Here is a 22,498-nt window from a genome sequence, read left to right as displayed (position 1 = left end):
TATGAGCATGGATACACATAAAGTTATCTATATATGTACCAAATATACAGACGCTAAATGGGTGTACAGTTACTCGACGATTGATGATGAAAGCAGCTTTAAATACGTTTTAACGCTTTAACTGAAACATATTTTTTGGCAAAAAATCTCGATTTCTTACTTGCACGCCAGCTTCAATTTTTATTTTCCACTTACGTAGAATTAACTTGGAACTAAACTCCACTTTTGTTGAAAAATTTTCTTTATTTTTGTAATTTGTTGTTGCTACAAAATATCGCGAAGTTTCTTTTGCACTGATAAAACAATGAAGTTACTCTTTTCCGCTGGGACTTTCTGGCCGTAGAGTGATGTTGAATTCTGTAATTAATAATAACTGCTCGAAGAAGCATTGATGAAATGAAGGAATGTGCCAAGCTGCCGTGCGCAAGGTGCGCAACTGTGCATCACAATGGAGTGGAATTACTTGAAGAAAAGTTATGAGTCTTAATTAAAAATCTTGCACCTTGTATTGGAAATAAAAACGAAAAACACTGAAGGATAAAATCGAATCCCGTGTTGATGCTTTTGCTGCGAGCTGTATTTTTCAGTTAGTTTAATTAAAAACTGAGTTGTAAATGTGAAGTTCAAATACTTCAAATCTGTTTTATGTACAGCTCTTTAATCAATCTTCAGGCGATAGTTTCATTAGTGGAATAAATGAAATCGATTCTTAATCGCACTCGGAAGCTCGGAAGTCGTCTTGCGGCGCATCTGCTACCTTTGATGGCTATTTGCTTAGCCCGAGTCGCGGCTATGACCGACAATCGATTGGCGCACACATACACACATTGTATACGGTGCAAGCCTTCACATGTCCTGCTTGAACGACATTTTTCACTTTGGAACAATGAACACATATTATGCGATGTTATTTCGCTTCAAAGCCACAACACAAGCGCATAGCCAGCCGCCGCAGAGATTTTTCTACGAAACCACTTACGGGTTGGGCGCTTCTTTTTTGTTTTTGTTTTTTTTTTCTTTGCTTTTTCCACTACTTTTATGTGTTGTATATAATTTTGGTTCATTTTTTCTCCATTTTCTTTGCATTGTACGAAATCCAATTTCGTTGTCACATTTTCCGGCCACGAACCTTTCGTACGGCTCTCGGTCACTTCGCTTCCCTCACCCAGCCAGACTGTTGTGTTTCGGATGCGATAGCAGCGACCACAGCGAACATAGTGCGGTTATGTCCTTAGTTTGACCGCCGTCGCCGTTGTCTACGTCCTCGTTGTTGTTATTGCACATTGTTGTAGCGCTTTTGCTAAGCGACAATGCTATCGAGAGTTTATCTCTTGTTGCCTCTGCGCGGGTGGTTGTGTGTGTGTGTGTGTGTGCATGTGTGCGTGGGTTTGTATGTAACATGCAATTGTGGTTTTGATTTTCCATCTTCAAAATGGTTGCTTGGACAAGCAATCGCAATCGGAATCGCAAAGCATACACACATACAAATGTACATATATATGTACATATGTACATTAGGCCAGAGTCATTTGTGTGAGTAAAATTTTGGAAGAAAGTGTATAGCAAATTTAAATTCTACGATTAATTCTAAGTAAATAAAAATGGTGAACGAACTATGTATATGTATACCAAAAATGACGTTTGATCCTCCCAATTTGCAAAAGAAAAATCAGCATATTGTATAAAGAAAACACACAAAATTTTGTAAATGCAAAATTAATTTCATTCAGAAGAAGTTATAATACACTGATTTTTCTTTTAAAAATTGGGAGGTTCAAACGTCTTTTTTGGTATATAGTTTTTTCACCATTTTTGCTTTGAATCGAACGTAGAATTTGAATATGCCAAACACTTTATTCGAAGTTAAATTACCCTACCCTAATGTACATATCTATATACATATGTAAGAACTTAGATATAAAACAGCCGGGTGAAAAATATGTGCGGAAATGGTGCAATTTCCAGCGCAGGATAACAATATCGACCAAAAGACTAAAAGGACATTTCGTCAAAGTCGGGTGCACCTTAATGGCTTTAGCTGCCTTTTTTCATTTTACACAAAGCAAACTAATTCAGCAAATAGCTTCGACATACAGATTCAAGCTCTGTGTTGTATGTTGACATTTGGAGAAAGATAATCTTGAGGAAATTGTAGAAAAGATTCATTTGGCCATCAGTACTATGCGCGCTTGTGAATGCGCTATGATCGAGTGCTTGCCTTCGACCTTTAAAGTCGGCTTTAAGACTAGGGAAGGTGGAGAAAAATTTACCAGCATATTTTTTCTGAAACTCTTCGGCTATATGCTTTCCAATTTACGGCATCAACGAATCGATGCCAAAATCCCAAATATCAAAAGTATTTCACAACTTTTTCGCGGTCAGTTAAAGGTCACACGGTGTTAGGTAGAAATTTACTTGCAACTTGATTTACTTCCTTTAAAACAAACGACAAATCCTATCCTTCTGTTCTAATCGAGGCACGGAAGGAGGAGAATGAATTAGAAATATTTTTTCAGACTGCTAATAAATTTATTTGTAAAAATATTTGGTGAAAAAAGTAATAAAGTTCTCCTTCTTTTACGAAAAAAAGTTCAAGATGCAAAACCATGGCTTACAACCATGCAGAGGTCCGATAAATACTTTTTTACATAAATGGTCTTCTGCAAAACGGCACAACTTAAAATTTCATGTTTTTTAGTTACATATATATCGGATAAGGTTTATAAATGATGTTGGAACCCATCTGGAAGTTACGTGTCATCACTGATGTTAACTCTAACTTTGCAATTCTGTCGAGCGAATCAGATCAAGGTCAGCTTTAATATCACCGATGACAGTTAAGTTTTAGGACCAGTTTTTCAGTGCGAGTCTAAACTTAGATTACGTAAATTCGCTTTTAAATTTAACAGCTGGCTGGCATTTGATTGACTAATCTTAGTTTAAACCACAACCGTGCATTGAAAAACTGGCCCTTAGGTGGATTTTTATATCAGAACAACATTTTTGTGCAAATTGCATATAGAGAGTATTGAATATAAGCCCTCGATATGCTTAGATGTTACCAATCCGACAGCAGGGGCGCAGTTTTGCCATTGGCCACAAAACCGAAGTAGGCAACCCTCACTACTGAACAGTGGCACATGTCGCACATTTATTGCGGATATTGGCATAAGTAAAAAAAAACTGTCGATAGGTTAGTTATGCTTTTATGTGAAATATCGACACTTTTGGTTTTGTGCCGTTGTTTAGTAACACCACTGGAGTTATTTTCGGTTAGCTACTTAGGAGTTGTTACTTATTTCGTACTTTTTCAGTGAAATCTCACTAAATCTTTAGAAAAGGTATAACTTGAAAGGTTATAAATTTTCGCTACAAGCCGACTGCAAATAATTTGGAATAAATATGTAGTAACGTTCCCAGACACATTTTTGTTAAATTACGAAACGCAAAATCTTTAATTGCCTCTACTGAAAAATATGAAATTTTGAGTAGTGTCCTTATTGCAGAAGACCATCGTTAGACTTATGTACTGATCTCCCCTCTCATTGAGTTAATTAACTGTTAACTCACACTATAATGGTTCGGTTTGATCTGTATTTTTGAGAAGCCCAACAACACAAATACTAAGTGAAGAACTTTGCGGTGAGGCAACGAAGAAACCAAATTCCGAGGATTGAAGATGAGTATGTTACATATGTTAATTAAAGTTTAAGGATATTCTCCATATAAATACATATAGAGGTATTATATTCAAAATTTGCTTTTAGCGATGTTTTTTAAAAAAGTACTTTCTGATGTTAGACTTTGTCTGAATTCTTCTTGTTAGAAGAATTAACTATTCACTGTATTTATGGAAATTATCTTTTTCTGCTAAAGCGATAGAGTATAATCGATTAAGATGTCCAGGATTTAACTTTTCCTGATTCCATATATACACATTTGATGTTGCCTTTTGTTGCCTCTTCTACTTTAATTGTCAAGGGCAAGGAAAAAGCCCTTATTCCTGATAATATTAAAGCTTTAAACGTTCCATATTTAAATTGTATCCACTCACTTCGAGCGCACGTTTAGTACATATAAAGTTTTAATTCGCGACAATCGAAATAAAATGCCGCCAGAAAACTTCAAAATGCATCTTCAATGTTACTACAACTACGAAAAGTCTTTGGAGCTAAAACCTCGAAAGGAGAAAATAGTCAAAAGATTCAAAGTACAAATTGTTCATATAATGAAATTAGTTCATAGCTTTCCTACTTTTACTTGTAAAATAAACAGTTCTAAAATAAATGTATTTTTTTATAATTTTTCGGTTTTTGTCGTTTTTTAGTGCCTTATTTTGCCTTTTTGCGAGTTCTAGTGCCTTTTCCTGCCTATTTGGTTGTTTTATTTTGCCTTTTTTATATGGTTTTAGGTCCTAAAAATCCGTTCCCTGGTGATGACAGTTAAGTCTAAGACAAGTTCTTAGGTCAAAAAGTAGTTTTTTGTGAAAATCGATGATAGGAGGTTTTGAATATATAGTTAGTCTTCGATAAGTAGGCATATCATACAACATTTTGTTCTTTACAGGGTAATTATAAAATTGTATATAAACAAAAATACTTCCTCGGCGAGTTTCTTCTAAAAACTATTTTTATTGATGTAGTAGCGAAGTTATCAAAACCTATTAGGTCCTATATGAGGAGCCCATCCGACTTTTGTACAAATGTGAATTTTTAATGAAAACTACTTGGGGTCTTTCTAATCCACTGTCGGAAAATCGTTTTGAAGTGAAACAATTTTTGATTTGATTTGACTACAAAAATTGGTAATTATTTTGTTTAGACTCTAAAATGGCTGTTCCGGAGTGCAATTTAACAAATTTATCTATTTCATTTGAAGCAAATGTAAATTCAAACTGAGCCGATGTGTTCTCCTGGATTTCAGGCGAAAAGCATGGAAAATTGCAAACAGATGGCAGATGTTTTTTTGCCTCTGTACTCTTATTTTTGTTATATGTCTATTTTTTGTCTGATTTATTTTTTCTTTGCACTTTCCACTAAACTGACGCTGCCGATGGTGCGGCAGTTTCACAGGAAATGGCTGAATTAACTCTCCGCTAAAAGCTATTTAATTAGACGGCAAACAGTGCTAGCAAAAAAGCAACGCACCCAGAAGCAAAAACAATTTGGCGTCTACCACAATTTGTGAGCGGTAGATTGTTTGCAGAAATGCGTAACGGCGCAATTAAAGGGATATGTGCCTATGTGCTCTCGCTCGCTTCACTGAACCCGGGGCTTCCAGCATCACAGCTACCTGTTTATTTCCGGTACATATGTACATGTATTGTCTGTCCCCAATGGTAGTTTCGTTTTGGCGTTGTTGAGTATTTATAAATGCAATTTCTACCTCTGCTTGTTGTTGCTTTTCGAAAACTTATTGTTCCATTTGCTGGAGCTTTTGTTGCTGCCGGAGCGTCGCTATTGTTCTTTTTTGAGCTTTTTGGTGTATTTTGGCAATTAGTGCTTCCTTTTCAATGCTGGGCGCGCGTAACCGTGTTTTTGCATTGGGTCCTCGGAAACGAGTTTCGGGTGTCCGTTCGTGGGAGTGGCTGCATTCCATATTGTTTAAATAGTGGCAACCGTCCGAAAGGACTGCAGCAGCGCGGCAGGTGATGACTATGTATTTTCGCAGTTGATGACGCTTGGAAGAGAGCACAATAGTAAGTATTGATAAATACATAAATACGTACGTCAAAATACTGTTGATAACCGCACGTTAAAGGACAGTGTGAACATTGTGTTTTTTGACCGGGAATGCCCTCATGCCACCATTTCATATATGTATGTATGTATTTACTGTGCTTATAACTTTCAATATCGATTTTCGATTAACTCGGAAAGCGGTGCCAGCAGATTGGAAGACTGATTTTTTGTCCGGAAAAAAAATAATTAAAAAAATGTATGGCTGATTGCCATTTGCAATCTGGCAAAAAAAAACAGTAAATAAATTTAAATGTAATTCGCCATGTTCGCTGTGACTACATATTTCCAACTGTCCTTCGCAGGCGCGTACACAGCTGCACCCACACACATATGGGCATACATGTGTATGTACATAAATGCTTGTTCGTGAGCTTTTCATTAAAATTAAGTTGAAGTGTAAAGTGTTGCAGTTACATTGCCAACAGCCATTACAACAATAACATAATTTGCGGCAACACTTGCAAATTTTAGTTTCGTTTTTGTTGTTTAAGAACTTGAATGCTTAATTTGCAATTGACCCAAATATCGGAGCTGATGGGATGGGAGCTCACGCACCCAACAATCGTAAATTCGAATAAGGATATAAGTATGAGGAAACATATGCATACAAACATTTAAAAGTACGAAATCGATATACATACATATGTATGTATATAAATATGTACGATATGTGTAGATATATTCGAGTGCATTTATTGGATATATGAAAGTAGAGCAAAAAGTTTGCAGCCAAACAAGAGCGTGTACAAAATATGAAATGAAACTTCAAAAGCTGGGGAACTCAAAAAATCTTCAAACAGGAATGTGATGTTATATATGTAAGTATATTTTCCCTGAATATTATATAAAAGCATCTAAATACTTAGCTGTGCTTTGAATTAAAAGACTTGACTTGACTTGACTTAAAAATTATATATCTGGCAAATGAGCAGCGAGTGTATGAAAGTTGGAGAACTATAGACTTTTGATTTTTAAGAAGGTACAATAAAGTTTTGCTTCACATCGAAATTCCTGCTCCCTTATTTTCATTTTGACGCAGTTCAATGTTGATTCCATGATACAATAATTTTTAGAAGGTAGTTTCACTTCTTCTTCTTATCCGCCATCTTAGCTATCTGACACAAAACGTGTTTCGTATTTTTTGTGTTACCAATTTATTTAAAAAAAATACACCTTTTTGGCGTTGAAAAAAAAATAAAACTAAGCAAAGCCAAACATATCACTTCAAAATTATTAAAAAATATTCATAATAAAATAAAATTAAATAAGAAATGAGCTGCTGCTTCCGGGGATGTTTCAACACGCGGAATAGCTGTAGGAATATAGCTGTAAAACATTTCAAATTTCCTGTTGTGCCGTATTTACGGGAAAAGTGGATGAAGGCTTTCGGATTAAGCGAGCAGCAATTGCCAAGGGCACCGTTTGTGTGTTCCAATCATTTTTGAAGTACAGATTTGATTGCGCGGAACGGTCGTGCACTGCTAAGCCGAGGTGCCATCCCCGGAGCCGAAGTGTAAGTCAATAAAAAACAAACAAAATTTGAATGTTGAAAGTATGTATGTACATATTTCATAACTTTTGCAGCGATCAGCAAGCAAGCGGCATGGACGATGACAATAAATATTGTATAGACGACGCCAGCGAATCCCCTTTCGTTGGGATATCTAGAAAAAGAGCCAGGAAAGGATACGTCAGCGTTTCAACGCAAACTGAGTAAGTTTTTTTATGGCGATACCAACGAACGTGTACGTGTAATGTATTAAACACGGTAACACACTATACGTAACGGCTCTCAGAAGCGGTGAAGTAAATACAGCATGGCTTTCAGCGACGATGAAATGATTGGTTATGGCAATCGATGCATTCAGACGGAAATCTAAGGAGACTTGTACCGCGGTTCTCGTAGTCGCATTACATTAGTAGGGGCTGGTAAGGACGGTAGTGTCAGCTTAAGCCGTGAAGGCCGGAGGATGTCGGCAGGGAAGAGGGGTCAAAGCTTAAGGAGGAACCTTGTGTTCTAACAGCTTAACCAGGAAGAGGAAGTTTAACATACTTTAGGTAAAGTTAAAAACCAATAATTTTTAACAAAAAGAGAGAAGTGTGATAAATAGAATTAATTATTGAATTAATTAAGCTTGTTCGTTATGTTATGTTGTTATGTTACGTATACTGCTTGTATTTATAATAATAAAAAATAAATTTGAAAAATCCTCAAAAAGAGATATATTGTACTCTTGCATTTTCGTTTATATGATTTTTATTGATGCGATTAGCAGTGGCAAGTATGTATTAAATATATATTAAAAATAAAGTGATCAGTTATAAAATATATAAATGTTTACATGAGTAAAAAAAATACCCAAAACAATAAGTTGAAATACCCAAGTTCAATATCTTAACAGTGGCATCATCGCGTGTTTGTCACAGACACGGTTTATGTCAAAAATTTTCAAGTGAAACTACCTTCTAAAAATTATTGTATCATGGTTGATTCTTTTACTTTTAGTTGGCTTTGCTTTTTGTTTTCGCTCAATTTAATTTTTATAATTTTTCAAACCAAAGAAAAAACGTTTGAAATGAAGTGAGCCATACAAATTTTTAATTTATTTACCAGCAAATGTTTTTTTTTCATCGGCTTTTAAATATTAAATAAGTTCTCTGCAGGAAGGTTCGTTAGAAAAAAAAATACGTGTACATATGTATATGGTATATCGGGTATGGAAATATCTCTTTTCCCTAGCTGTAAACCTTTTACTGTGGACAACAATGGCGTTTTTCAAATAAGGCAAATCGGAATATGCGCTCTCTGCTAAGACAATACCTATAATAACTGTACCATGATTTCTTAAAGCGCAGTTACCCACGGACGTAAAAACTGAGAACGTGTCAGCAGACACGATCTATATTATGGGATCTGCGTGTTAACAAAAACTCACCACCGCATGACCGTGGCGTAGACGTTGCTTCTCTCTCTTTCTATCAACAGCATACTTGATATCTTTCTACGTACTTCTACGCTACGCCACGTACACATTCGTGGGTAACCGCACTCTTAGTTAATTTCTAAGTGCAAAGAGAGCCGTGAGAGAATCACGCTGCCATTTCATTTTTTTAATAAAATCCCTACAAATATGCCACACATATACAAATTTTTGTATAAATGTAATTCATCTGGCAATCGAAAAACAAACTTTCAAATAAAGCCAGAAAATAAGACAAAAACAATCACAATTTCGTATCCATTTTCAATTAAACGTTTACAATTTTTCTTATAAAAATACTACAAGTGCTGAGAATCAAAACAAGGAGAAAAGGTAATAGGCGACACGCTGAGTAATCGCGTCGAAATTTCTAGGTAAGTCGATTCAAGTCTAAGTCTTGCATAACCCAGCTTTTAGTTATACACGCTGAAGAGTGGGAAAGCCATTTGTTTTTTGTCGATCAGTCGTTTTGATAAGCAATTCCAAGCCTGGATATGAAAAAAATGCGTCGACTTCAATTGGAGTCTGACTTGACTTTCTGAATGTTTTGATAACCTTTGAAAATAAATTTGAAAAAAGTAGCTAAAGTGCAAAATGCAATAAGGTTCTTTATTTAGTTAACTGAGACGTTACAAATTCAATCCTTGCTTGCAATCGCCCGCTTTCGCTCCTTGAGCAACGTGCAGTAACCGACCTATTTGGTGCCTTGGGTCATAGCACGAAGAGTAGGGCCACTCCAATATATTCGACCTGCATCATCTGTCGATCAGGAGGTGAACCTGGCATCTGTCTTTGAGCAAACGGCTCGCTACTTGAGCAAATCTCACGAGCTATTACATTTTTCGACAAAAACGTATTTTTGGTCGAAAATGGAGGCACACTTATCTTATGCATTATCTTCGGTTCGTGTTGCGTTTTGTTACGCATGCAGTCGAATTTTTTTTTTTGCGTCAGCCGAAATTGGCTTCAAAACGTCAAATCGAAATGTCACGCAGAACAAAAATTGGAATTGGAGTTACCGCTGAAACACAATGCCGACGTACGGCGAATTTTTCGCTGCGAATGTTCGCTGTAAAAATGAAAACACACTGTTGTATATGAGAACGCACACAACCAAAGCAAACGACGACGTTCGTCCGACGACTGTTCGCAACGATAGACTTATTTCTATCGTCGTCGCTGGCGGCAGCGGCAAAATACGATCCATTGTGGCCATATGCTAAATAAATATTCTCAAGTTTTTAAATCGAAATTTAAAAATACTGTATTAGCTTTTGTTAAAAATTAATAATCTTATTGTTTGTAAAAATTTTTAATGTACCTTGTCATAAGCAGCTGAATTCGTTGTCGCTGAGCGAAATTTTTGGGCGAAAGTTGCCGCCGTCGTCGCACTACTGTGCGAAAATTCGCCGTTCGCCGGTATTGTGTTTCAACGGTTAGCTTCATATGCACGCTGTTCAATTTCGGTTAGTCCCATACCAGTTGCATGTGCATGAGCAATTTCTGACAATAAATTGGCGGCGTGCGTGAATATTAGGTTAGCCTGTAAAACCATTTTCTAAGCAAAAGTAATTACACGAGTATTTGCAAACAGATGACCTTGATCAGCTGTTTTCTTGCTGGCAAAATTTTTTCCAGCATAAAGTAGCATCTTCTCATCAAAATGAAATGTCAATCTGGTCCCTCAATTTCCCTTGGTTGGGTTTTTGTGTTTGCGAACAGCAAAACCTGATAGTTTTTGATAGTTATCAGTTGGCCCAGAATAGGAACGAATGCCATATTTCATCGGGCTCGGCCATTGTCGCTTATTAGGTTTTATTGTTAAAGAAAAAGAAGACTTGAGAAGCCTTTATTTTCCTATAGAACTGATCTTTTTCATTTATTTATTCTGCTCTAAAATGTTTGCGTTTTATTTGTACTGTATTTCTGAGTATATAAGTTTTCAGCCTCGTTTGTGCTCAAATAATTCAGGTATATTCATGTTACAAAATTTGGCGGACTTGGCCGAATCACCAATAAAATTTGACAAAAGCATGCGATAAGTGGGATGCTCTTGTATGGATACATGATTCACAGTAATCTCTACCGCAGCGCATTATCATTTTTCATACATATGTATATGAATATAACTGGGTGTGTACGTAAACAAAACACGAGTGTGCTGGAAAAAGGCCACAAACCAAACTGAAACGGTTTGCTCTCTACCGAGTATTTCATATAAGAAGTCACTTAACTGTCGTCTGAACGTTTACGATTTGGTTAATTATAATGTCTTAATTGCTATTTATTTTTGTACGTGGAGGAATAGCAGTTGATGGTCGTTTTCTTAGAACTCCTTTTTTATTGTGCAAATGTGACGTTCTTCCTGCAAAGGCGTGAGTGCCACAGCCTGTACACCTCGTTACAAAAACTACCCTGCAGTACGGGGGAGCGACTAAAGGACTGCTGAATCGGTAGCTACGTGATAAACTCCGTCAATTACCGACCGACTACTTGCAGTGTATGCGGCCCGTACAGGAAATGAGGACCCATTCGTCGTCAGGCTTGTCAAAGTTAGACTATGAAACAGGGAACATAAAACTAGCGGTGTGTCACTAAGCACTCAACACCAAATGCAGAATGAGCGCCAATCAATTAATAAATATCAATTAATAAATATTTTAGATCTTAGAGTGCTCGAAATGTTTGGGAAATTGTTTCGAAATCCCTTGAAAATATTACAGTATTTCCAGGGCTTAATTTTAAGTCAGAGAAATTCCAGATGATATCAAAGCTGTTTATAATTCCTTTGGTTTAAATGGGAAGCGTGGGAGGCGTTGTTGAAAAATGCTGCATGAATTTGGTTGCAGCGAAAAGACACGTAAATACTTATGTTTTTGCCCAAGATAACGGGATCATAAAGAGATACAATGGCAACATCAGCAATAGAAAAAGCAGCAACTGGTAGAAAAAGTGGCGAAAATAAACTTATAAATGAAATAGGTACATACATATATGTACATGCGCATAGCAACAAATCCCTGCAGGGAAACTGCGAACTAGTGAATCAAATTTCTAGTGACGTACTAGACCTTTATCGCCAAAAACGAACCAATCCGATGTTAACTAGATCCCCTCGAGATCAAAATCAGCGAAATGTGGGACTTTAAAAAAAATATTTTATATCACTTTTACCATTAGAAATCTATAACTAAGGTGACGAATTTAGAACTATCGAAAAAGGGATGCAGCGGGACTTGTTAACTTTAGATAGGTATGTACGTATGTGCTTAACGGGGCTTTCGTTCAAGTGCTCTATCAATCTGCACTTCACAGCCCCTTTTTCATAGTTTTATAATACAAAACAAAAGTTTGTGTTAACATTTTACAATCTTGGGACCTTCTGGAATCTAACAAATAACAGCAAGCACCTCTGCCTCAGCTACAGACATAGTTTTGTAAACCTACATGTTTTACAATCATTCAAACAAATTTAATTTCAAATTGAAAACACATTTCTCTGAAATTGATTTAAAATCGAACACACGGAAAAAGTAAAAACACTAAAAAAATCCTGATACTTTTTTCGTCTGTCGCTTTTAGCCCTGGATCGAAACTATAGAATTAAGGAGTGGCTCGGAACTATCGAGAAAGAGATGCAGCGGGTGCAATTGACATTACAACGTAGGATATCACAATGTCAAATTCACCAGTTGCTACCATGCAAAAGAGGCACTAGCTGCGTTTCCCGACAGGGATGCAGATCCAGGTGGACAAAGTGTGCGAACACATACATAGCTGCTGCTCTTTACATTGCACATACATACATGCATTCATACGAGTATGTACATACATATGTATATACAAATAACTATATATATATGCATGGGCACATATGCCGATTTTGTGTGTGTATGCGTTTGCTTATGAAGCAGTTACTGCCATACATACATCCGCCATTGTGGCAGCGTTGCAACTTTTTATGTGTTTCTGGTGCCTTAACTGTAATTCATTTCCTGTTTTCTATGCCGTCGTTGTTGTTGTGGTTGTTTAGTTTCACAAAGGTAATTCTCGTAACGGCGCGCGTGGAGCTGAACAATGGCAAGAAAAAAAAAAACTAGCAACAACAAGTGCTGCAGCAAAAGTGGCAACAAGTAACCAACTCCCCAACAGTGCAAGAAATAATAATAAAAATAATAATAAGAGGACAAAAGGGAACGTGCATAAATAAATAACACGGAAGTACTGCGACTACATACAATGGACGTGCGGAATTAAGGCACTGGGCTAATGAAGAATTATAACGCAATAAAGGCAGGACGCTGTTAGGACGACATTGCATATGTCAGCCTAAAAACCCACAAGCAGGGTAGACAAGGGCGCGTGGTGCGGCTTAACAAAATGGCCTAGGCAAGGCTGAGAGTGAAGTGATGAAATTGGGACAAAGGAACAAATATATGTACTACACAAGTCTAACAAATGCCACGAACGTTTGATTTTTTCTCTAAATTGAACTTTCAACTTCTATTTTTATAGAGACAATTGCAGTCTGTGGGAATGTGGGAAAGTGGAGCGGCGTACTAAACTATACAATTAAGTTTTAAATGACCTTATGAAAAAAAAAAAAAATAATCAAGTTTAATTTAAGTTTCCTTAGATAGTCATCTCTCCGAAAAAAACGCTGCTTTCAAATCTTGGATTTATTTATTAACGAATGTACAATATTTAAATTTTAAGTTTTTTCACTTTACTTTTTACTCGGAGTTTTTAGAAGCCGATTTAATTTTGAACGGACTTCACAAAAAGGTAAGATTAAAAAATTCGTCGGCATATATATTTTATTTTTTTGATGTATGTTATCGCATAATTTTGTTTCACGTTAACCAATTTCTATAATTCTTTCTTTAAAGGAAAGCTGTTACTTCACAGGTGGTTTATATCATGAAGAAATTAATGATAATCCTAAATTTTTATATGAGAATTGAAGTCGATTTTGTTTTTTTGCATAAAAATTACTTGTAGTATTAATGTGTACGTTTGAAGTGGCTAAAAATTACCGTTGATTTTTGATAATTTTTTATTGCTGGGGCCTTTCGCACATTTTTCCGCTCGGCTGACTTGAATTTAAATACAGATTAGAGGTTAAACGTATGTATATATGTATATTAGACTGATTTAAAAAAAACCGATCTTTGGAAATTTATATGCGATGCATTAAAATCGGCAAGAAAAAATACGTTGCTGAAAATTTGAAAGAAATCGGTGATCATTTAGGGGTTGCTCAGCTCGATTTTTAATTTTCACCAAATCGCAAATCTCAAATTTTCCACAATTATTGGGCGAGATGTCTAAAATTTTGCACATATCATTGCTAAAAACCATCAAATCGGCTAATATAAAATTTGATTTTAATAACTTTTTGAGCTCAAATTTAAGAAACTATAAGACAACAACAAAAATATCTTCACTCATAAATTGTTCAACAACTCATTCCCCGATTTCCCGATACGAGACAAATGCCCCGCAATCCGGGAATTCCCCGCAAGTTGGCATCGCTGTTTGGCAACCACGCCGATCAGCGAAGATCAGAAGAACTTCGTGAAAATTAAAATGGACGTTCTATGGGCACAGTCAAACGCGTTGTTTTAGAATCCAATATAAAATGAACTTGATTCTTCTCTGTGATAGCAAATGTTCAGATGAGCATAACCGTCGCATATACAAGAAGAAAAGAAGGCGGAATTCCCAGACGCTAGTGGGAAAAGTAATGCTACAAGTGAACCAGGTTAACCAGTGTTGTTCCACGACGTGTCGTTTTAATTGCCAATCGAGTAGACAATGCCGTCAAAGTCGATAAAACTTTCCAGAAATTGTCGAGGGATTAAATTGTTGACGTCTCCAAATTATTGTAGTCGACAAAAAAAGTCTACGCGGCACGCCACTGAGCCCAACCCAGATCCAGAGGGGCTCTGGCTAGTTAGAGTGGTTTGCAAGTTGGCGGTGATGATTGTAATCCGAAGATAAAAAAGCCTAAGTAAGCCAAACCTTTTAGGCGTTATGGCTTTCTGCGTTGGGTGTAGCAAAGCATACCATCACAGCAACTATTTTACGATCGACAGGCTGCGGAAGTTTGCGGATGACAGATTTGATGAAACTGTCGAATTAGCGATACCACTCATCCGAGTTTGGAAATTCTACTTTATTAGTTCAAATACCAAATTTTGAGCTGGGCCAGTCTAGCATCAAATGGGCGATATGTAAGTGCTCTGGTTGAGGTGCTCTGCCAACGAATGCATGTGAGTCGAGATGGCTTTTCGCCTCCAACGAACGCTACACTTCATTCGTAGAAATTATCAGAATTAAAAATTATTTGCGCGTTGAAAATTTAATTTAGTTTTCGAAAAATATTCTCAATGGCTGGAGCAATAAGTAAGAAGAGAAGGCGAGAAGTGAAGAAGCTTGCCAGTAGGCAGTGTGTTTGGTTGTGGTGCTTTCGAAAGCTGCTTTTATGGCGTTTGAAGCGGCCGAAGTTCGTTGCCACGAGTGGGGAAGTGTTGTGCTGTTTGTCGCCCAGCTCGCCTTGTGAGTTCAAATTGGTTGACAGCTTGGAGGCAGCGGTGAATGTTATGCTTATTCTCTACTTTTACTTTGCCACCGGCATTTCTTCCGAAACTCGCATTGTTTCCAAGGAACGATTTAAAGGGAATTAATTCAAAATTTGTACTTATGTATTTTCCTGCCCAGTATTGGTACAAACGATTTGTTTTGTTTTTGCTGTTATTGTTGTTTCAACTTTGTATTTGTTTGCTAATGCGAAAATATGCCGGTGTTCTATGTAATATTTTGCTATACATTTTTGTTTTCAATGGAAATTTCGGATTCGGAAATAATAGGATTTCTATTTAAAGCTTCAAATTCAGATATTATTCTGCTTCAATGGTTTATTTTATTATTATTTTTTTTTTGAAAAAGAGTGAATTTGTGAACGCATTTGCTTGTGATTATGGCAATTTTGAGCCCTTCTTCTCCACACTAAGTAAATAGTCACACTGAAGAACTATAAAATTAGGTTTCATAACTTCTCCAATAAGACAATTTCCATGAACAACACAAGCATAAAAATAATCGCTTAGACTTCATAATTGGAGGAGCGAGCGGCGCTTGTATCGATTCTATATGAATTTCCGAAGATTATGCGAATATGTACATGGAATTCGCCGTTCTTTTTGCTTTTGACAATCAATCAAATTTCTGGGTAATTCGGTGCGTATACGAAAGTCTTCGCAGTAAAATCTGGTTTCGGTATAAGGCAACTCGCAGCTGGATGTTAAATTACTTACGGATATATATGTACGTATACAAAAATTATTACTTACCATCCGCCTTGCCGTGTCAGCGTGAATCCGAAGCGCGAGTCCCGATCCACCGAGACTCGAATGCCGACGATGCCCAATCCTTGCGGCGTTATGACCTGGCCCCGCATTACCGACACCCGACTGTGGCAGCACAGCAACAAGTGCGATGGCGAGGTTGGGGAATAGAACAATGTTTATTGAGTTACATAACAACATTTGTCAAGTGTAGTGAGAAGTGTGGATGTAAAATATAACGGCTAATCGAAATTAGTTATGTCAGTATTTAAATATGTATCTTTTTTTAGGGGAATGAGAAAGTAAAAGCTGATGTAATTCGTAGTCGTCTCTGATAAATTTAAGTATTTAGGTACTCGAGTACTGTTCATAACTATGTATGTATTTATAAGTATTTATAAGTATGCAAGGCAAGGAGTAATTAAAAAGATGAATATACAGGAGTGGTGAAACTTGATTTCGCATAACTTGTATGTATTTAGTATGTAAATCAAAGTAATTCGATATGGTTTAATTTACAAGTGATTTTGCTCCTTGAGTTGGGAGTCGTACAAAATTTGATGAGGAAAACTGAATAGATTTAAAAATAGACAAACTTTATGGTAAGTTTAAGTAATTTTTATTTCGAAAGTGACTTGAAATAAGTATTCTTAAAGTGCTAAGATTATTAAAAAGATTATCTACGCAACTGATGCTTTTCTGTTTTTTTTTTTGTTACTTAAATGCTATTTGTAATTCGGTTAAAGGGGAGGTTTATTTACAAGGTCAGTGTGCCATTCAAAAAATTTTAGTTTTCTTACACCGGCTTTGGAATGACACACTGTAGAATTTTCTTAAGAATAACAAACGTATTTATTAAAAAAACATGCAGCAGAGTAATCGGCAACATTTAAAAAACTATAGTTTATTACTTCTAGTTTTTTAGTTCACTTTCTTTTTTTACGATAAGTTTCATGTACACTGGGCTAGAAAGCCTGTATGCTACTGCAATCAGGATGGTCTATCATGCTAAAGAATCGGAAGCATTGGACCTTGGGCCTAAAAAAGTGGTCTTAAGCTCAACAGTTTTCTTTGAAAGTTGCATCCGAGCCTTAGCTAATATTTTCGCTGCGTAATATTATTTTTAGAAAGAGTGAAAGTTTGAAGTGACAAAAAAAGTAAAAATTTTTGCAATTTTGTTACAACATTTTCCTGGAACTGGGGTTTTCGAGATTTACCAATGAAATTAAATTTTTATTTTTAATTCCTATTATCGAAAAATATTATTCAATTCCTTTTCGAGCTTACCTATTAGCTCAAAAATTAAGACAACTTTTTTTCATTAAGAATTATTATTTTTCATAAAACCCTGAATACAATAATGCCGAAATTTCCAGCGCCGCATATCCAAAGGATTCAAATATCGCACATTTTCTTCAAAAGAGGCACAACTAAAAAATCAGACCCGGAGATACATCCTAGAAATTGATTTATGCGAAACAATCGATTTAATTTTTTGAGTTGTAGCTCTTTTGAGAAAAATGTGCGATATAATGAAAACCATTCCTGAATTTAAGTTAATAACATTAAGATATTTCTTACCACACCGTAGGTTCTGGGTTGGACCCCAGGTCCTAAGTAGCAACACCTAAATTTAGAAATAGATTTTTTTTAACTTCTGAGTTTATTTCTGCCATCGAAAAGCTTCTCATAAAACCCTTTGCCGTCCAGAATCGTCGTAGGTCTCTCCATTTTTGCAACAACATCAAAACGGACAGCACAAATTGGAGAAGAAACTCGGCCAAACCCTTAACAAATGTGTAAGCGCCAAATATTTGTTTACCAAACATAAAATGTTGGAACAAAAGGCACAAATTATGGTATTTTGTTGGAAGCACAATGGGCCCACGCTCGGTGTAAGTAAAGCTATCCGAACGGGCGCATATTTTGGGCCACTCAAATTGATGGCGAAAACTTTCAAGGAAAATTAACTTTTGCAAATAATTTTAATGTTTTAGAATAAGTAAATATGTAAGAAGGGTAAGCATAAATGGGCCGCTGTAGGGAAGGGGTTAGAACGCGGTAGTCTACAAAGAGGCGGCGTAAAACTGTAGGTTCCTCCATTTGTGTAGCAGCATCAAGACGCACACCACAAATTGGAGAAGAAGCTCGGCCAAACACTTAGAAAAAATATAAGCGCCATAATATTATTATTATCAAGGATATACAGGGTGGTCTATATAATGATTTTTTAATATATACTATTTTGACAGTGAGATTGGAAATCTTGAACTTTGGGAATAACTCAAATTCGAACAGCTCCAAATAGACAAATATTTTGCTCGCAAAATTATTTGTTTTTACGAAGCGCCTTTTCGTTCCAGCGGCTAGCAAAATTCTCACATCTGGCGATCGGAAACCCCGCATGTGATCGTCGAGAGGTCAATGCATCCTCCGGGAGTGACGGTTTGGTGCAGATTTTATAGCGGTGGCATCATAGACCTCTTCTTCTTTGAAAATTCTGCTGAAAACGTTGGCGCTACAGTGGCATATTAAACGATCTCCAATGGCCGGAAATTGAAGAGATAGACTTCGACGCGGCATGCCATTCAGCCCACATCCCAATCGATCTTTTGCGCGCCAAGTTCCGTTATTGTGTTATCAGCCGCCTCGGCGATGTCAATTGCCAAACTGGGCGCTGCGATTTGACACCGTAGACTTCCTTGTGAGGTGCCGAGAAGAACCGAATCTAAGGCGAATATCCAGCGCGAGTCATTCGTGAGATAGAACCGGAAGCCGTCAACAGGCTGCGCTACTGCAAAGCCAGCCGAGGCTGTCACATGAGTGAAGTCGCGTTCCATAAATAATGGGAATGTTTGCTCTTTCGAATAAACCAATAATGACCGATGATGAATTTAGTGAATTGTTACAAAGAAATCACTATATGTATCACCCTTTAGAAATGTTGCCAATATGTAACAACTTTGATAAACGTATTCGCTCATTTAGTTGCGGCGCATAATTTTTCATAAATTTATAAATATTTTATGTGTGGGTGGGGTGTACAGCCCTATGCTTCCTGAAGATATAAATAAATGAATCAACAACTCATGTAAACATCAAAATAACGACGCAAAACTCAAGCACACATGAGCGCATTTACCCTGAGCAGCGTCAGCAACAAATACGCATACCGACAAACAAGCGCTTTGCTTACACTCACTCGTACATATTTGCCGCTGTCATTTCGTCTTTGTCGCAATTTCGTTGCCTGGTTTCGAAGACACTGCCGGGGCTGCGGAGTGTATAATAAAAAATATATTATTGCTTACTCACACATGTAGAGCGTGTAATCGTATTAGACATGTCCTTGCCAAGGGTGATCCAATAGCTGCGTGCCTGGCTGGGATAGTTCGGCCAATAGTTTTATTTCGAATGTACAGTCGCTTTTGTTGTTGCTGTTGTTGTGCGCCTCTCTGCTCGTAATTCTTTTACTGTCGCAACGCTCACTGGCTTGTGATTGTGTGTATTAGAAGAGTTTAGGGCCCAAGCCCCTTCGCTTTGATCAAATCACATTTGGCGCTCGCTGAAGCTTAATCATGTCGTTCTTTCAGGACAATTTCATTTAACGCGTTTTGGGTTATTCGATAGCGTTTTTCTAACAAGTATTGCCACCACCCCCTTTCCCCTCAAACACTGCGTTTCGCCATCGCCTTCGTCTTCGCTTACAATTCATTTTCATTTTGTACCAGGCGTGTTTATGCGCTGATACGTGCCACACAATCACTTCAGCATTTCAAAGTAGGTACGTACTATATCTCTAAGGAGTGTGTGTGTGTGTGTTGGTTGTCGTATTTTCGCAATAAAACTTGCTTAGTTTCATGCACTAGTACACTTAAATAGTTATTCCATCGCCTGCTAACGCTTCAGTGCATTAAATGTGTAGTACGCCTCAACATATGCTACATTATTATGAGCTCATATCGAGCTGCCCACATACATACATACATACATATATATGAATGCGTGGCTGAGTGAGCGCGTGTACGCAAAATTTTATTGCAGTCATTTTTTGTTACTTTGCGTTTTATTAGAGGCAACTCAATCAACTGAGAACGGATGGCAGAAGTTGTGATGGTCGCCTTGTTGTTTGTGTCATAAAAATGAGATTTCGCTTAGCCGCAAAATATGTGGCAACCGCATTTGCACACGTTTTTACAAGTTAGTAGGTAATGCGATTACTACAAAGCTGTTTGTGTTACTGATCAAAATAGTTTGTTTAAGAAGGAAGCCAACTGATGAATAGAAATCAACAGAGGGATACGAGTGAATGTCGCAAATTTTTAAACTTTATTTAAGTATGTAGTTGATTTAGAAATATGTAGTAATATGATGATTTATGCCTGCTTTACACATGTATGTAGAACAGCAAAGAAGCCCTGCTGAACTTCATGCGCGAGGGCACAATCAAAGAGATTTCAAGAATACTGGGGAAAAGAGAAGCGGAATAAAGAACCGAAATTTCAATCCAACAGTGCAACAGAGAAGCTATATTCAAGAGAATCATCAGTTATTATATATATATTTTTCATTTGAAATGTTATAAAAAAATGTTCACCAAAATTATTTTTTTTTGTGTTTTTAGTAAATTTTTGGTATGCAGTTTTATAGATCATTAAATTTTCCTACAATGAAGTGCACGTAAAATGGAGCTAAGAGTACGTGTTGATTTCTAATAATTATTTTTTCGCTAACGTTACGTGGATGTCTGCACGCTAAATGGGAAATAAAAGCAAACTCATTGTCTCAAGTGGTTTATATTCTTATTATATATATAACTAAAAATCAATGCAAACTCTTGGCCACTTGCAATTTTAATGGTCTCTAAAATAGCATACCAAAAGTTTTTCTAAAAACTAAGAAAAAAATAAATTTTGGCGGAATTTTTTTATAACATTTAAAATTTTTTTTGTGAAATTTTTTGTCATTTTTGGGGAGCCCAACAATTGTATTCAACTAATTTATTTATGCAACCTTTATCAACCGGAATGCGATTTTCTTAAAAATTTCTACTTTTTCTGCACCTGAAAGCTCCAGTGAATTCACATTCAAATTTCAAATATTATTTTCCTTCAAATCGCATGAAGTTAATTTTTTCTTATGGCTTTTTATTAAAATAAGTAAGATATCACCGGAAGTTCTCAACCGGACGCAAACCCATTACCTAATTAGCTGCTTTAAAAACGTAAAAATAAATAAATAGCTGCAGCTGAAATTCCTGCTGGAATTATTTCCTCGAACGTGCTGCTCCAGATTTGCTGGTTGCTTCGAATAGTTCTCGTTAAAGCTTACATTAAAATCTTCTCCTTTAGCCAATGCAGCTGTAGAGCGCAGAAAGTGTTAGGAAAGCAGTGCGAAAGTGTTGAAGAAAGGAAGAAGTAATTACTTCCATTGGCACATTAATTAAGCAATGGAATGGAATAAAGAAAAGCCACGAGCATCTACTCCCCCCACCCCGGTTTGCACCATTCCTCGCTTGTAGAACTGCAAGTGTATCGGCAGGCGAATGCAATGCTCAGTATCGAACCAAAGACACCCACACACACACACACACACACACACATGTACACATACCCTTCTACACATTTCGTCATTAGCTGCACATAGTTTATTGCAACAAAGGCGGCAGCAAGCCACAAGCATCTGCCCCAGCAATCTAACCCAGTCAGCCAACCGAGCGAGCAACTGAACGACCGAGCGCCCGACAAACCGATACACCAACGAACTGACCACATAAGCAACCAAGTAGCCAATCAGCCCACCGCGTATGCCCGTCCTCCACCCTGCCAAACAACCAACGCCAGCGTACTAAAGAAGCTCACCAAGACTAACACTCTGTTGCGGATCTCGACAACTTGGCACGCGGGCAACCAGCAATGCGACTAATTCTAATGAAAGACTCATAAATGCAAGTGAGTCAATTTATGGCGTAACGTCTAATCCTTGAAATGGATAATATATCATGTTGCAGCGAGTGGCTGGGCAAGGCGAGCCAAGGAAGACCTTTGCTTCGGGTATGTATGTATGCGAAAGTGAAAAGTGGTTCACTGCGGGGAGTAGTGCCATATAATGGCTGAGAGTTCTGGGTGGTAACAACGGTAGCCTTGCAGCCTGGCAGCCTGGAAATGCCGCCGCCAAGCACATGTGAACTTTACATATTGTTAATGCTTAGATGTGTGAGTGCATAAAATTGTAGCAAGTGCAACAGTATTTAGTTGGGGTGGAGGGGCTATTGTAACCGAGTTATGTTTGGTTTACAATTTTCCTGCAAGTATGCAACGCATTTTTTAATCTCATGAACAAACACAAACACAAACTTTCATTTTGCCGAGTATCGCAACGCTCGGCTGCTTTCAGTGGAAACACCAGCAAATACAAATAAATAAAA

General features: G+C 37.1%; 1 protein-coding gene across 1 annotated transcript in view; it reads right to left on the bottom strand.

Annotated features, from left to right (window-relative positions):
• Positions 1-22,498, bottom strand: part of LOC118732411 (teneurin-a) — a 108,014-nt gene that overhangs the window by 29,447 nt on the left and 56,069 nt on the right. Inside the window, exon 3 of the mRNA XM_036461545.1 lies at positions 16,078-16,197. Within this exon, the coding sequence (XP_036317438.1) occupies positions 16,078-16,197 (120 nt within the window). The remainder of the gene's footprint in view (positions 1-16,077; positions 16,198-22,498) is intronic.

The sequence above is a fragment of the Rhagoletis pomonella genome, unplaced genomic scaffold, assembly GCF_013731165.1.
Source record: "Rhagoletis pomonella isolate Grant_MI unplaced genomic scaffold, Rhpom_1.0 Rhpom_scaffold_00002, whole genome shotgun sequence".
NCBI lineage: Eukaryota > Metazoa > Arthropoda > Insecta > Diptera > Tephritidae > Rhagoletis > Rhagoletis pomonella.
This window is presented reverse-complemented; position numbering and strand designations above follow the sequence as displayed.